At 42.6% G+C, this 16,292-nt stretch overlaps 1 protein-coding gene across 1 annotated transcript; it reads left to right on the top strand.

The window, feature by feature from the left end:
• The first annotated feature begins 2,913 nt into the window (after positions 1–2,913).
• LOC115954071 lies at positions 2,914–3,933 on the top strand. The gene is made up of 2 exons (XM_031071928.1): positions 2,914–3,492; positions 3,604–3,933. The coding sequence occupies exons 1-2, from the start codon at positions 2,914–2,916 to the stop codon at positions 3,931–3,933; spliced, it is 909 nt and encodes a 302-aa protein (XP_030927788.1).
• The last annotated feature ends 12,359 nt before the right edge of the window (positions 3,934–16,292 follow it).

The raw sequence follows: 16,292 nt of genomic DNA, 5'->3' as shown, positions 1-16,292 counted from the left end.
AAGTATTTTCTTCCTGTGACAAACAATAAAGTAGATCCTTATAATATTTTAATAAATTATTTAGATATAGTTCTTAAGATAATTTTAGCTATAGACCATTTTGATAACAGTGTTAGTGAAATCACTTCATTTTGAGAAGTAATTAGCAATAGAAAATTTCGATAATGAATTAGCCATGGAATATTTTAATCATAATTTGTTACTTTGTTACTTGGAGATTGATATTGTTGAAAGATGTGATGAAAATGTTACAATGAGCTTCATGGTTTGTTACAGGAAGATTATTATGTTGAAGGTGTTGGGTTCCAAATAATATTATCAACAATATTAGCAATTCAAAACAACAATCACACACAGGAACACAAAATCTACGTGGAAAACCTTTCTCTTTGAAGGTAAAAATCATGGGACAAACTCCGAATAATTTTACTATTATCAAATCAATTACAATAATTCAATTCTTGTATATGTCTCATGGCTAAAGAAAAAATGTCTTTTGTTTTCTTTGCTCTCATACAAACTAATTATTTTTCTCAAATGTGGCAACACTGCTCTCTCCCTTCTATTTTCTTCTCTATTCATAACTCTCTTTCTTGGTTGTCTTCTTTCTCTAAGAAGCTCCCTCTTGGCTTTTTTTTTTTTTTTTTTTTTTTTTTGGGCGGCACCTTTTTTTTTCTTCACTGGCACTCTTTTTTAGCTTATGTGTATTCTTCCTTTTAGAACATGCATGCCTTTTATATACAAAAGAAACTTCAGCTACCTTCCATTCCTAGTAGCACATAAACTCTAATTCTTTTCCTAAAGAACACTTGGATTTCTTAATCAACTTCAACTAGAATTCTTGTCATGCATTAATTATTCAACATAACTCCTAAATACAATAGGAGTAGCTTAGCTCATTAAAGAGCTTTCACGTGCGCTGGACCTTGGTGCCAGCTTGCACCCAACACAAGGATGTGATAAATATGTTATAGGGAAATTATTTTGTTAAAGGAACATGAATACGTTAGAGGGATATACTTTATGGTTTGTTATAGGAAGAATACGTTATGCTTATTTATTACTGTTTTGTTCTTTAATTAGAATCAATAGATTTTTCCTTCCTAATTTATTTTTTAAGCTTTTCCCTAATAATATTAAAAAAAATTATTGAAGAGAAAGAAATTATGAAAGAAAAATACTCATAAATGATATGAGACTGTAATAACACACTGTAACAATACAAATGTTTTTTATTAGAAAAGTTTCATGTAATTTTCATTTTAATCTCATAGTCTTCGATATATTTCATTTAAACCTTATTGTTTCACTTTCTTTTTGTTAAAATTAAATATTTCTATTCAAACCTAATTATTATTATTATTATTATTATTATTATTATTATTATTATTATTTTTTTAGTTTTGTTTTAGTGTTTTAGGCATATTTCCATTTGGAACTTAAACATTTAGATTGTTTCATTTAAAACTCAAAGTTTGAAATGTATTTCATTTTAACCAAATAGTCACGTGATGTTTAACAAGGATTAACAAATTTGTGAAAGAAGGTGTATGGCACCGGGACCCCGGAGCCCTTGTGGGCCTTAGGCCCAAGTTGAACGATTTGTCCCATGAATCCTGACGCTCATGTCATATAAACTGGGCTTAAGACCCACAAGAGCCACAAAGGCAAAATCCCGCAATGTTATGTCAGGTCTAAAGCCTGTTAGGCCGATCATCGAGAAAAGTACTTATCTCCTCAGTGCCATGAGGTTGCTCGGCACGTCCATCTCCTTTGCACATGGGTGCTCGGGAAGGCCCTATCCTAAATGCTCGACGACTCCTTGGCAATTCCCACCGCCGAACATCATCCCTCCTCGGGAGTAGGAACTAGTCCCAATGCAACTCACACCACACTCACAACTAAACATCCACTTAGCAATAACAATATTGGACCTCCATTTCCACTAGCCTTAACAGCAATCATGATTTTCCCACTGATTTTGAACTATAAATAGACGAGGCCAAGGAGAGGAAAAGGGTGGTTGAGGTTCTGAAAGAAAAGCTTTAAATCTATAGTAAGAACTATGAAGAAAAGGGGGGGAGAAAGGCAGTCCAGTGGTTGTAGAAAATTTTCTGGGTATCTAAGTTAGAATCATCCAGAGTAGAAAATCATAGCCCACATTATAAGTATATTATAAGCCCAAGAACGAGACTGACCCATTAAGCTTGTTTGAGGCGCACACAATTGGCGCCATCTGTGGGAATCTCCTACAAAGCCATGGTTTGGCGGAGACCCATCCTTGAAAGATGTCCGGAAGACGTCCAAAAGGTTCTGTTGAAAGTGGCTCGGTGGGATCATCTCAGGGATCCACATGGCGAGAGAGAAGGCAAAAAAGGCACGAAGATAGGGAATGTGAACACGGGGAAGAAGAGTCTAGCCTTGGAGAGGGGTTATACCAGATGAACCGGGCAGCAGCGGACACACTTTGGGGCACAAGCTATTGGATGAATGAGACGAGGAGCTTGAACGGTTGCATAGATTGGTAAGAGACTTGGCGTTGGAGGCAAGGGGCAGACACCAAAGAGGGGATTGAAATAATGCAGTGGCAGGATCTGTGAGCAGAGGAGATAGCCATGGTCGGGGATCTGAGCAGTCCAGTCCCCGTTGACACTAGGACCGTTCCCATTCCCGGGAGTCCCGTAGACGCCGGGATCGTTCGCATTCGCGAGAATCCTACCGACGTCGGGAACGTTCATGATCACGGGATTATGAGAAGGGGAGTTCGGATTCATCGAAAGAGCAACGGCCCCGAAAAGCCGTGCCCTAAGGAGAGCTGCCCAGTCACCTTTCTCCGATGATATTGAACGGGCCCCAATACCAGATAAGTTCACCTAACCGCCTTTTAATTCCTACGATGGGAAGACGGACCCCATGGAGCATGTTAGCCATTATATCCAAATGATGTCTCTACACACTCATAATAATGCGCTGATGTGCAAGGTGTTTCCCTCGAGCCTTAAACCCACAGCATTGAGATGGTTCAATGGGTTACGTAAGGGTTTCATCCACAGTTTTGCTAAGTTAATCCAGGAGTTCGGCACACGGTTTGTAACCTGCAGCCAGGTACCGCAACCGGTGGACACGTTGCTTTCTATGAAGATAAGGCTTGGGGAAACCCTTCGCAGTTATGCCAGCCAGTATTACGAGCTTTACAATGAGATAGGTGGAGACAACGAAAAGATCGCAGCAAGCACCTTTAGAATGGGACTCCCTGAGGACTCCGGATTACGGGAATCGCTAACTAAGAAGCCTCCCGAGGGCATGAAGCAGCTAATGAGGTGCATCGATGAGTACAAGCGTCTCAAAGATGATCGGCTGCAAAGTAAGGGCAAGGCCCCACTAGTGAATTGCCCTCGGCAGCTCGGATTTCAACCAAGAGCCTGGAAGGACCTAAGAATACAAGAGACAGAAGTGCAGATAGGAGAAGTGAATGTGACATTTAAAGAGCCGGTACATAGGATCGTAGATCGGATTAAGAATGAGTCATATTTCAAATGGCCAAACAAGATGGGGGGTGATCCATCTCGGTAAAACTAAAGCTTGTACCGTACGTATCACAAGGATAAGGGCCATACAACCGAGCAATGTTGGATGCTGAAGGACCATTTAGGACAGTTAGTGAAGGCAGGATATCTAAAGGAATTTGTGGTGGATTCCAAAAGTTGGGGTATCAGCCAGGGCACTCAACAGAGGAGAAATCCCCTCCCACCACCATTAGGAGTGATTAAAGTTATCCACGCCACCCCAAGGGGTCTGATCATAACCAGTAGAGGAGTACTGATTGTTGTACCCACTGGCAACTGCGCGGGAGAGCAATCGCCTGTGAAAAAGATGAAGATTGAATGGAAGGCAATTGCCTTTGGCAATGAGGACTTAAAGGGAACGGTCTAGCCACACGATGACGCGTTGGTAGTCACGGCCCAGATTGGTGGATTCTTGGTTAAAAGAGTAATGGTAGACCAAGGGAGTGGAGCCGATGTGATGCATCCGGACCTATTCAAAGGGCTCGGGCTAAGAAACTGGGACCTATTAAAATATGATACGTAGTTGGTCGGGTTTGACGGCAAGATGGTCGCTCCTGAGGGACAAATCTCCCTTCCCATGAATATGGAAGGAAAGGAAGTGATGGTAACATTCATAGTGGTCAATTCGTTTTCATTGTACACGGTGATTTTTGGACGACCGTGAATCCACGCAATGGGGGCTGTTCCGTCCACCCTGCTTGTAAAGGTCAAGTTTCACATTGAGCGGGGTATAGCCGTCGTAAGGGGGAGTCAGCAAGTTGCCAGAAAATGCCTGGTGGCTGCAGTTGATAAGAAGAAGGGATAGATCGAGAAGAAGGGAAGCGTCGAGGAGGCCCCTTCATAGCAATTACAGAACCCCCGGGAGGGATTGGGGGCTAGTTGTGTCAAGCGGTTAATCAGGGTAAGGATACTATCAGATGATGATTAGTATTTTCAAGTAGGGACTAGCATGACGAATGAGGATAAGATAGAAACATTGCTGTTCTTGATATGGAACGCGGATGTATTTGCATGGAACCCGTATGAGGTGCCCGAGGTGGACCCCGAGTTCATTGTCCACAGGCTTAATGTGAATCCATCGTTCCCTCCAAAGAGGCAGAAGCCGAAAAGGTCGGCCAAAGAACACATCGAGGCAGTAAGGTAGGGGGTCAAGAAGTTGAAAGAGGCTGGGGCAATAAAGGAGATCTACTTCCCAGATTGGCTGGCAAATACCGTAGTGGTTAGAAAGAAGAATGGCAACTGGAGAGTCTGTGTAGACTTCACGAATTTGAACCGAGCATGCCCCAAGGATCCTTTCCCCATGCCAAAGATTGATCAGTTGGTTGATGCGACCTTTGGGCACTCGAGGATGAGCTTTCTGGATGCTTTTCAGGGCTACCATCAGATCGCTTTGGCTGCCAAGGACCCGGAGAAGACAGCATTTATCTCCCCCGACGCTAATTACCACTACATGGTAGTGCCCTTTAGGCTGAAGAATGCCGAGGCAACCTATCAACGGATGATGACTAGAATATTTCACAACAAGATCGGGCGTACGGTTGAAGTATATATCGACGACATGGTGGTAAAAGGTAAGCAAGAGGCTCGTCATGTAAAGGATCTTCAAGGTGTATTCGAAGTACTTTGGCAGCATAAGCTACGGCTGAACGTGGACAAATATGCCTTTGGAGTAGGGGCTGGTAAATTCCTTGGTTATCTGATCACCAATCATCGGATAGAGGTCAACCCCGACCAGATCGAGGCCGTGCAGTGTCTTAAACCACTGAACAATCCAAAGGAAGTACAGATCTTGACCGGGATGTTAGCTGCCCTTAACCGATTCATTTCTAAATTTGCTGATCGTTGCCATCCATTCTATCAACTCCTGAAGAAATGAAGGGATTCCAATGGGGATGAGGAGTGTGAAAAATCTTTTCAAGACTTGAAAGAATATTTGATGCGCGCACCAATGCTGGCCGCCCTGAAGCCCAGGGAGGCCCTGTTCATGTACCTCTCGGTGTCTGATCACGTAGTGAGTGCCGTGCTTTTAAGAGATCAGGGAATGCAGCAACCCGTATATTATGTTAGCAAAACTTTGGCCGATGCCAAGACCAGATATCTGCCTCTGGAAAAGTTGGTCTTGGCACTAGTGAATGCTACTCGGAAGCTACCCCATTATTTTCAAGCTCATACCATATATGTCTTAATCGAGTACCCTTTGTAGTCATTATTGAAGAGATCTGATTTCACGGGCTAGATAGCCAAATGGGGGAGACGGTTGGGATCTTTTGATATAAGGTACAGGTCACAGAGTTCGGTGAAAGGCAAGATTCTTACTAACTTTGTCACAAAGTTCTCACCAAAGGCTAAGCTAAAGGTGGTCTGTCATGTAAAGTGTCGCCCGTGGAGGGTGTTTGTAGACGGCGCCTCGAGTTCAGCAGGGTTTGGTGCCAGGATTGTCATAATCACCCCGGAGGGGGTGTGGTTGGAGCATTCTTTTAGGCTGGGATTCAGGGCCTCCAACAACGAAGCTGAGTACGAGGCCTTGCTCGTCGGGATGAGAACTATATTGGATTTAGGCGCCCAGGAGGTAGAGTTTTATTCTGATTCTCAGCTAGTTGTCAGCCAGGTGCAGGGCAGATTGGAAGCTAGAGATTCTCGGATGAAGTAATACTTACAGGTGGTGAAACAAGTCATGAACATGTTCCACACAACAAGTGTATCTTAGATTCCTCAGGGACAGAATTGGCATGCCAATTCTCTTGCCATGCTGGCATCATCAGTAACAAAGGACATCCCATGGTTGATTAGGGTGGAGCTCTTAGGGAAACAGAGTATTGATACAGCGGTTGGTGTTGACGTCACCATGGTCTCGCTGGCCGAGTGGTGTTGGATGGACCCAATTATCAACTTCCTAACCGAGGATCGAGTCCCTGATGACGAGAAGGAAGCTAACAAGATTCACTGAACAGCTGCCCGATACTGGTTGTTGGTAGACCGAAATCTTTACTAAAGGTCATTTGGGGGTCCGTATCTGCTTTGCCTACGACCCAAGAAGGTTATGGAACTTTTGGCCGAGCTGCATGATGGGGTTTGCGGCAGTCATGTAGGGGGCATTCGTTGGCAAACCAAGCAATGACCCAAGGATTTTGGTGGCCCCAAATGCAGAAAGATGCAGCCTAGTATGTGCGGAAATGTGAGCAATGCCAGAGGCATGCCCCCCTGATTCACCAACCGGCAGGCCATTTGAACTCGGTCAGCAGTGCTTGGCCTTTTGCACAATGAGGGCTAGATATCCTCGATCCTTTCCCCCGAGCCACGGGAAACAGAAGATTTGTATTGGTAGCTGTCGACTACTTCACTAAATGGGCGGATGCGGAGGCATTGGCCAATATAAGGGGCGTAGATGTCAAAAAGTTCGTGTGGAAAAACATTAGCACAAGGTTTGGGGTGCCGAACTCTCTTATATCAGATAACGGATTACAATTCGACAGCAAGGCCTTCTGAGAGTTTTGTTATGGTCTCGGCATTAGGAATAGGTATTCCACCTCGGCGTATCCCCAAAGCAATGGACAAACTGAAGCCACTAACAAGGCGATAGTGAACGGATTGAAAAAAAAAAAGGCTAGATGGCGCAAAGGGCAGGTGGGCCGAGGAGCTACCAAGCATTTTGTGGGCATACCGTACAACACCTAGAAGATCCACAGGAGAAACCCCATTCTCCATGACATACGGGGCAGAGGCTGTGATACCAACCGAGGTGAGCCTGTACAGTGCTCAGGTTGAAGAATTTACCCCAACTCAAAACGATGAGTTGATGACGAAAAGATTGAATTTATTAGAAGAACACCGAGAAGCAGCAACCATTCAACTTGCCGAGTATCAACAGAAACTTGCCGACGCTATAATAGTTGCGTAAAGACAAGGGAGTTCGGTGCCGGAAACCTGGTACTTCGGAAGGCGGTGGGGAACATGCGAGATTCCAATGCTGGGAAGTTAGCCCCTACCTGGGAAGGGCCTTACAGGGTTACTACTGTCGCAGGAGCAGGGGCTTACTACTTGGAGGATCTAGACGAAAGGCCGCTTCCCCGGCCATGGAATGTCCACAATTTGAAGAAGTTCTATCACTGACACATCGAACGCAGGAGCATAAATTGAATGAAATATTGTATATATGCTTTACGAAGTAATGTTAAGATGATGTCTATTTTTGCAGGTGCATCAAAATTTCATTACTTGATCTATTAGCGCTGGCTAAGGAATAAATAAAATTTTAAGGACAAAAGCCTGTGCCCAGTTCGATTCCCATCACCGGACAGGTGAAAACTTTAAATAAAATTCCAAGGACAGAAGCCTGTGCCCGGTTCGATTCCCATCACCGGACAGGTGGAAACCTTAAATAAAATTCCAAGGACAGAAGCTTGTGCCCGGTTTGATTCCTATCACCGGATAGGTGGAAACTTTAAATAAAATTCTAAGGACATAAGCCTATGCTCGGTTCGATTCCTATCGCCGGACAGGTGGAAACCGTAAATAAAATTCTAAAGGCAGAAGCCTATGCCTGGTTCGATTCCTATCACCAGACAAGTGGAAACCCTAAATAAAATTCTAAGGATAGAATCATGTGCCCGGTTCGACTCCTATCACTGGACAGGTGGAAACCTTAAGTAAATAAAATTCTAAGGACAGAAGCCTGTGCCCAGTTCAATCCCCATCACCGGACAGGCAGAAATTCTAAACTAAAAATATCAAGGGCAGAAACATGTCCTCGGTTAGTTTCCAATCTTCGGACAATTCAAAGCCTTAGTGAAAATCGAAAGTATAAATATTAAAACCAAGAAGCAAACTAATTAGAGCAAACAAATAAAGTAAAACCATTGTTTGGCCACCACAACCCGGTGACCATAGGAAAATAAGTCCAAAAGCAAATAGGAGGGAAATTAAAACCATTGTTCGGTCACCACAACCCGGTGACCCTATGCAAACCTTTAAGAAAAAAAAAGGGCAAGTAAAGTAAAGACAAATGTAAAAGAAACTAGTATAATCGCTAAGTTTAAACGGATGGGTCGGTAGTTGGGGGCTGTACTGCTTCATCAGCTGGTTGAGTAGGGTATCCTCAGCCCATGGCTGTTGAGATTGCCCATCATCTACGACATGAAGGGTGCTGGAGACCTTTGGATCAGCATGGGTGTCAATTGCTTGGACTAGCTCTCTCATACTAGTAGTTTCCTCCTCGTCTACCACGTCTGCCTGACTTTGGGAAGGAGGTGGAAGGGCCGGGTATGGAATATGACTTGGGTCTCTCAAAGGGGAGTCCTCGGCCACTCCCATCACCTGAAGGGCAGCTAGCCAACCCTCTCCGAACCCATGAAGCCGGGCTTGATGTACAACGGGCTCCACAGACTTCTCAGCATCTGCAAATCCCTCGTCATACCAATTATTTTCGCAGGCTTCAAGGGTTGCTTTAAGGTCGGCTATCTGGTCGGCCTGAGTCAAGTTGAGGGTGTTTGCCTGTGCTAATTTCAGCTCTACACTCTCCAGCCGGTTCTTCGCCTCGGCTCTTCCCTTCTCTGCCGCTTGACGAGCTTTCTCCAAGGACTGAGCTTTTTTCTTCACGGCCTCGGCAGCTTTGCTTTTCTCCTTTGCATTATCATTAGCAACGTCTTTTAAAGCTTTTTCCCTTTTGGCATCCTCGGCAAGCTTTGTCAATCTCTCACTGAGGATATGGGTCATCTGTGCAGACTGGAAATGCAAAAACAAGTGTTAGAATAGAAGAACACTTCATGTATTTAAGTAGATGAATAAGGAGTGAGAGACGAATTACCATGATGGTGTGCCACTGTAGCCGTCTTACCAACGAGTCCTTGTCCCCTTCAGAAAAGAAGCGAATATCCTCGGGCAGCAACAAGCCGTGCACCAAGCTCTGTGCCACCTTACCCCCCTCACCTTTATCCCACACTATTGCACTAGCTGTGGCTGGCAGAGGTCCCTTCCCGAGCTTGAAGGTAGGCTGCCAGGGGATTACAGGCTGAGAGGAGGATGCTACTTTCCCGCTAGCTTGAACGGCAGCCGGAGATTCAGCAACTGGCTCCCGAATCGTGATCCCACCGGACAGCCAGGGTGGGGTCTTTGATGGAGCGTCGCTTGGGGCCTTAGGCGGTTGATCATCCAAGTGTTGCTTCTTTTTTGCATGGCTGGAATAAGGGGGACGAAGTGCTCGCCTTTTACCCTGGGGTTATTGAGGCTCAGCGGAGGACTGAGAGCCAGGAAAAAATCGGCTAACTGTCATCTTTCACCTTGTCACCATCTCGGTGTCTGGGTCTGCTTCAACTTCTTCTTGTTCGGCTAGCTGGACCGAATCTACCTGTTCCTCGGCGGGAACGTGCTCCTGACGGCTTCGAGAGATGCGCTCGGCAGACTCGTCCTTGATTGGGGCTAGGTCTTTTGCGGTTATATAACGCAGACCTAGTTCCCGGGCTTCACCAGGGGTCAGCTTCGGCGGAAGGAAGTTTGCGTGCCGCACGTCTATGTAAGACAATAGGGGGCTGTCTAGCAATAAATCTTGATTAAAGAGCTGCCAAGTCTTGTACACAGGGATGCAACCGAGTATGAGATGTGATACCCGGAGCTGCCCGTCAGTATGAACGAAAATTTCGGACTTGAGGACAAAATTCAAGTCACTTACGTGCACCACCTTAAGATCCAGGATGAATTCTTTGTCTTCTGCAATGAAGAAACACAATGAATTAGTACCCAGGTGAGTAAAACGAACGGGAGTAAACAAAAAGGAAAATAAGTTGGACGGTTGGGCAATACGAACCAACTTCGTGTGGCGAAAGTGGGCAAGGGATCTCACTGGTAAACCAGTTGCCACTCACCCAGACAAACTCCCCGGCTGAGTTTCTATTTGAATTGGGCAGGCACGAAATCAGCCGTACTCGGTAATCCCTAACTTTCAAATAATAGTGGGCGGTTTTAGTTCCGCACAGACTGTACATGTAATTTATGTCATGGTGGTTCAATTCCAAACCGTATAACTGATTCAACCTATCAACGCAACTAACTACCTGGTAAAGTTGGGAGGAACTTGCTCGAGGCTTAAACCGTAAAACCTAACGGTATTAAGCAAGAGTGGGCTCACTGGAAGTCTAACCCCACCCTCCAAAATTGCCATTAAAGGGAAGAAGGCAGTACTTGACCCGGAACGCCTATAGAAAGCGATCTCGCTCTCATGGCAATACGCCACATTCACATCCTCAAGGATGTTGAATGTCCGCCTAAAGGTGGCTAAGGATGCCTTTGTATTTAATAGATGAGAAAAACCCATCCTAAAATCTAGAAATTGAAGGAAGAGATTAAAACGAGATAGAAAGATAGAGGAACTTACTTTGGGCTCTAAGAAGGAGGGGTGCTCTGGGTTGGAATTTGAACGCACAAAGAGCTATGCACGGCAGGGAGGAAATTTTTTGAGTGAAGAATGTAAAAGTGGGAAAGTGATTCAGAACAAACTATTTATAAGGGCTGAAAGGGATGGAATAAATGCCATTTAATAACTCAAAGGCGGGAAACCCTACAAATCCCATCCCAAAATGCCACATGTGCGTTGCCTCGGTTCGCGAACCGTCAGTTAATAATGACAGCCCAGCCAAACATCAGACACGACACGTCTTTTGAGGGCATCTCAATTAATCTCTCAACCGCTGAAATGACTGCTGATTAATCTTCCCGGGTTGCTGCTATCCATTGCATTCCTTGATTCGCCCTTGGGCTCCAAGCACGAATCAAGGGGGGGCTAATGCACGGCACCGGGCCCCTGGAGCCCTTGTGGGCCTTAGGCCCAAGTTGAACAGTTTGTCCCACGAATCCTGACACTCATGTCATATAAACCGGGCTTAAGACCCACCAGAGCCACGGAGGCAAAATCCCGTAGTGTTATGTCAGGTCTAAAGCCTATTGGGCCGGTCATCGAGAAAAGTACTTATCTCCTCGGTGCCATGAGGTTGCCTGGCATGTCCATCTCCTTTGCACATGGGTGCTCGGGAAGGCCCTATCCTGAATGCTCGGCGACTCCTTGGCAATTCCCACCACCGAACATCATCCCTCCCCGGGAGTAGGAACCAGTCCCAATGCCACTCACATCACACTCACAACTAAACATCCACTTAACAATAACAATATTGGACCTCTATTTCCACTAGCCTTAACAGCAATCATGATTTTCCCACTGATTTTGAACTATAAATAGATGAGGCCAAGGAGAGGAAAAGGGTGGTTGAGGTTTTGAAAGAAAAGCTTTAAATCTATAGTAAGAACTATGAAGAAAAGGGGGGAAGAAAGGCAGTCCAGTGATTGTAGAAAAGTTTTTGGGTCTCTAAGTTAGAATCACCTAGAATGGGAAAATCATAGCCCACATTATAAGTATATTGTGAGCCCAAGAGCGAGACTGGCCCATCAAGCTTGTTTGAGGCGCGTACAATTGGCGTCGTCTGTGGGAATCTCCTACAAAGCTGTGGTTTGGCGGAGACCCATCCTCGAAAGATGTCTGGAAGACGTCCAGAAGGTTCTGCTGAAAGTGGCTCGGTGGGATCATCTCAGAGATCCACATGGCAAGAGAGAAGGCAAAAAAAGCGCGAAGACAGGGAATGTGAACACGGGGAAGAAGAGTCTGACCTTGGAGAGGGGTCATACCAGACGAACCGGGCAGCAGCGAATGCTCTGGAGCACAGGCTATTGGCTAGGTGATTATCTTCCCCAACAAGGAGTAATGAGAAAAAATAACACATGATTAAGAACTATAGATTCGAAAATATAATATATGTCCATAACCTCCAGTGTCAAATCCTAGGATGATTCTCTCTTAAACTAGTGTTACCAAAAATCCACTGTGACCGGGAGCCAGCTTAATCTGATTTCCCACCAAACATCCACAAAGAACAAGTCAATATGGTCAGTTCCTTTGCGGGTGTTTGTCTTTTCCTATATTTTACTTTCTTTAAAATAAAATAAAAAAATAAAAATTATATATGCAGAGAATCTTCAATCTAATATTTTTTGTTTTTGTGGTTGTTTTTGTGGTTGAGTCAATAAGAAGCAGATCGTAATCCGACCAATGGAAGAATCTGTGTGAAAACGAAAATCAAGACGAAAACGACCCATCATCTCAGCAAAATCAATGTGGGTTCTTGGTCAGATCACGCGCTTGAACCCAGCTTCTATATATGATGCTCTCATTTACACCGGGTTTTCTTCATTGTCTTGTTCACACTTCTGTCCGTAGTTCTCCTGTTAATTTACGTTACATCTTTGTCACACACACATGTACTGATACCACACTCTCTCTCTCTCTCTCTCTCTCTCTCTCTCTCTCTCAGTGTGCATATATATATATATATATATATGTGTGTGTATGTGTGTACGGCTAGTGCGCCTATACAGAACTGTTTGCTGAAGTTTCATGCATGATCAGAAGTGTGTCTTTTATGAAACAGACATGGCTTTCTGTTGCATGAGAGAGGGATGTCATTGAAAAATGTGATTGCATTATACATATATGCATATTCAGGTAATACAAACTTGTCTCTGCCTGCTGCTGCAATAGACACAGCCTGCGCGCAAAGGGTTTTTAAATTTTATTTTATTTTATTTTGGTACTAGTACTAAACTTAGGGCACTAGGGCTCTTTAAATGAAAACTAGGGTGCTCAGCCTCTCAGGCCTGTGTGGTCAGTAAAGAGTGTATGTAGGTCGAGGGGTCTGGTAATGCAAACAAGAATGTTTTGGTTGTTCTATCCTGATTTCAAACTCTCTGGATCTGGGGTTCAGTTGACACTCCTTTAGTTGCTTTTAACCAATCATTGTTTGCCACTTCCAAGTTACACAGTTCTGTGTAACTAGAGCATTTTGGTCAATTACTCAATTGTCCTACTCTTTTGGTGTGGTGATAGTAAGCATATCTTCTAAGTTGTGATGTGTGGTGCTATGATTTAAAATCCATAAACCTAAATTAACTTGGGGGGTTTTGGATGCTGTTGCTTCCTGAGATTTAGCTTTCAGGTGTGCAATTACTAATTATCCAACCAAATGTTTCGTCTTTGATGGCTTACATAATGAAATAAATACTTCTTCATTGATGGGAGAAGATATATATATACCGTGCCCATTTCGTGAAGCATGTATATAAGATAATTGCCACATTGATGGATCTAGAGCCGGTGTATAAGATAATTAATGCATTGATGGATCTAACTCAAAAGTTCAATTATTTATTCTCCATTTCATAATGAATAGGGGAGGCAAATGGATGTGTTTGGGATAGGCATAATTGGGTTGGGTATATAAAACCCATTTACCCATTAAAATCCATTTAATTAATTGCTTCTAACCCAAATCCAACCCAACCCAATTATTATGGGTAAACCCCAACCCACCCAATTACCTAATTATCAAAATTACCAAAATGCCACTAAAGTGAAAATGACCAAAATACTCTAAAATCTTCAAAAATGACAAAAATATCCAAAATATGAAAATTACCAAAATACCCCTAAAACCCAAAAAATGACCAAAATACCCCCGAAACCTAAAAATTACCAAAATACCCCCCGAAGCCAAAAAAATGACCAAAATACCCCCGAAATCCAAAAAATGACCAAAATACCCCTGAAACCTAAAAAATTTCATTTAATAAAAATAAAGAAATATTAAAAATATTAAATTTTGAGTTGTCATATAATAGGTTGGGGGCTCTTTTCTTTAAATTGGTTGTGGGAAAACTTTGCCCTTCAATGAAATATTAAATTTTCTGCTACTACAGTTTGGATTACATCCAACAAGTTCTTTCATCTACATTTAGAATTGCCATTATTAACATAGAAGCTAATTGAGAAAACTGGCATAACAAAGCAGTAAAGTGAGATTTTTTGACTTTTTGGGAAGGTTTAATAAAAATAAAGAGAGTGGAAAAAAAAAAAAAAAAGGCTAAAATGGGATTAACCAATTTTACAAAGAATAATATGCTTCACTTGATAACAGTGAAAAAACTATATTCAACCTAAATTCATAATGATCAGAAGGGAGGCATTATTACATGAACATTATGTATTAGCATTGCAACAACTTTGATCAATTAAATGTTATTAACTTAGGACATCTTAAACTAAAGGCAATCATATACATATATTACAATCTATAATTCTAGGGAGCAAAAAGCAAACCCCTACTGTTTCACATAAGAAACCTGTTTTCGCACATACCATTTAATTCACTGAAGAAACATAAGTGATAATATTAATGTAGCATACAACTTAATCGTAAATTAGTCTTACTCCATAAAGATTGCTGACATTGTCAGCTTTCACTGTGGAATCTTCACTTCTTATGTTGAATACCTGGAATAACCTTCAAACATAATTCTGAAGCTTTCCACGAGAAGAAGGGTGTCGCCCAGCAGAAGACAGCAAATCTACTAACAAGCTTTTAGTGTAATAATTTGCTGAAATGCCCCTTTCAGTCATCAAATGAAGAAGTTCTATCGCCCTTGATGTATCACTCTTTCTTAGAAATACTCTAATAATTGTATAGTGAAATCATTCAGAAAGCAGCGAGTCTCATCCATTCTATTAAGTAACTAACTTGCTTCATCCAATAACCCTTCATTACAAAGTCCATCTATCATTATAGTATACGTCCAAGAATTACATAGATTATGGAAAAAATGAAAATGATTCTAAAAATTCAGCCATGAAGTTACTATTAGTAAAACCCCACACCTAAGACCAATCAAACAATTCTATCAATTGTGTCATTGAAATTTTTGCATCCTCAAAACAATGATGATGTTCCTACCAAAGAGTCAACATCAAGCATAAAGGGGCCAAGTTCCAAATATCTGCATACTACTTGCCTACCAAATTCTAGTATTAATATATACACAGTTCATTTAACTCTTAAAACACTTAAATGAAAAATCAAAATTTGCACCCCCCACATTTCAATCAACCTGCCAACAAAATACAACAGAAACAACAAATTAGTATTAGTTGTAACTAAGTTGTGGAGATTTCTTAATTGTCAACTACTCACAAAAGCAAGAAGGCATTTACAATTACATAAAGTAGTAATTGGGTCATAGGCGTTGTATCTGTGAAATTTGGAACTCTTTTAGGCACGGCCTCTGTTATGTGCTTACCCCATTTACAATGTCAATTCAAACCAGCAGAGTCTGTTGTGCTTGTATGACCTGGACATGCCCAATGTTAATGCGTGTTTTGGGTTCAACCAACATGAACTATGGTGTTAATCCTAATAGAGATCCGTTGTTGCTTTCTTCCATAAGGATTTTATTGTTTGACGAGGGATGATTTAGAGTGATTCTGCAATTTTGCCAGTCAATATTATGGCTATGTTAAAATTAATGCAAGAAAGCCAAAAACAACTTATTAAATGACATGCTATAATAAAATTAAGCAAATGAAAATTACCCCATTCTCAAACACTCTCCATTCTCAAAATACCCCGAAATCATTGCATTCCATGATATCCTATCTCTCCTTGGCATTCTATTAAACATTAACCGTGTACTTTGAGCATCACCACATTTCACATACATGGTAATCAATGCATTCACCACATCCACATCTGACTCAAACCCAAATCTTAACACATGCACATTCCAAGAAAGCACATCCCTCTCCTCCATCTTCCCAAACACATACCAAGCATTACCCAGATCACCAAACCTCACAAACAT

Source organism: Quercus lobata, chromosome 1, assembly GCF_001633185.2.
Source record: "Quercus lobata isolate SW786 chromosome 1, ValleyOak3.0 Primary Assembly, whole genome shotgun sequence".
NCBI classification, from domain to species: Eukaryota; Viridiplantae; Streptophyta; class Magnoliopsida; order Fagales; family Fagaceae; genus Quercus; species Quercus lobata.
This window is presented reverse-complemented; position numbering and strand designations above follow the sequence as displayed.

Excerpts from the sequence above, each read along its gene's own strand:
- LOC115954071 (XM_031071928.1), top strand. The coding sequence starts at position 2,914 with ATGGAGCATGTTAGCCATTATATCCAAATGATGTCTCTACACACTCAT. Across the intron at positions 3,493-3,603 it reads ATGTGACATTTAAAGAGCCG|GATAAGGGCCATACAACCGA; the intron begins GTACATAGGATC and ends ACGTATCACAAG.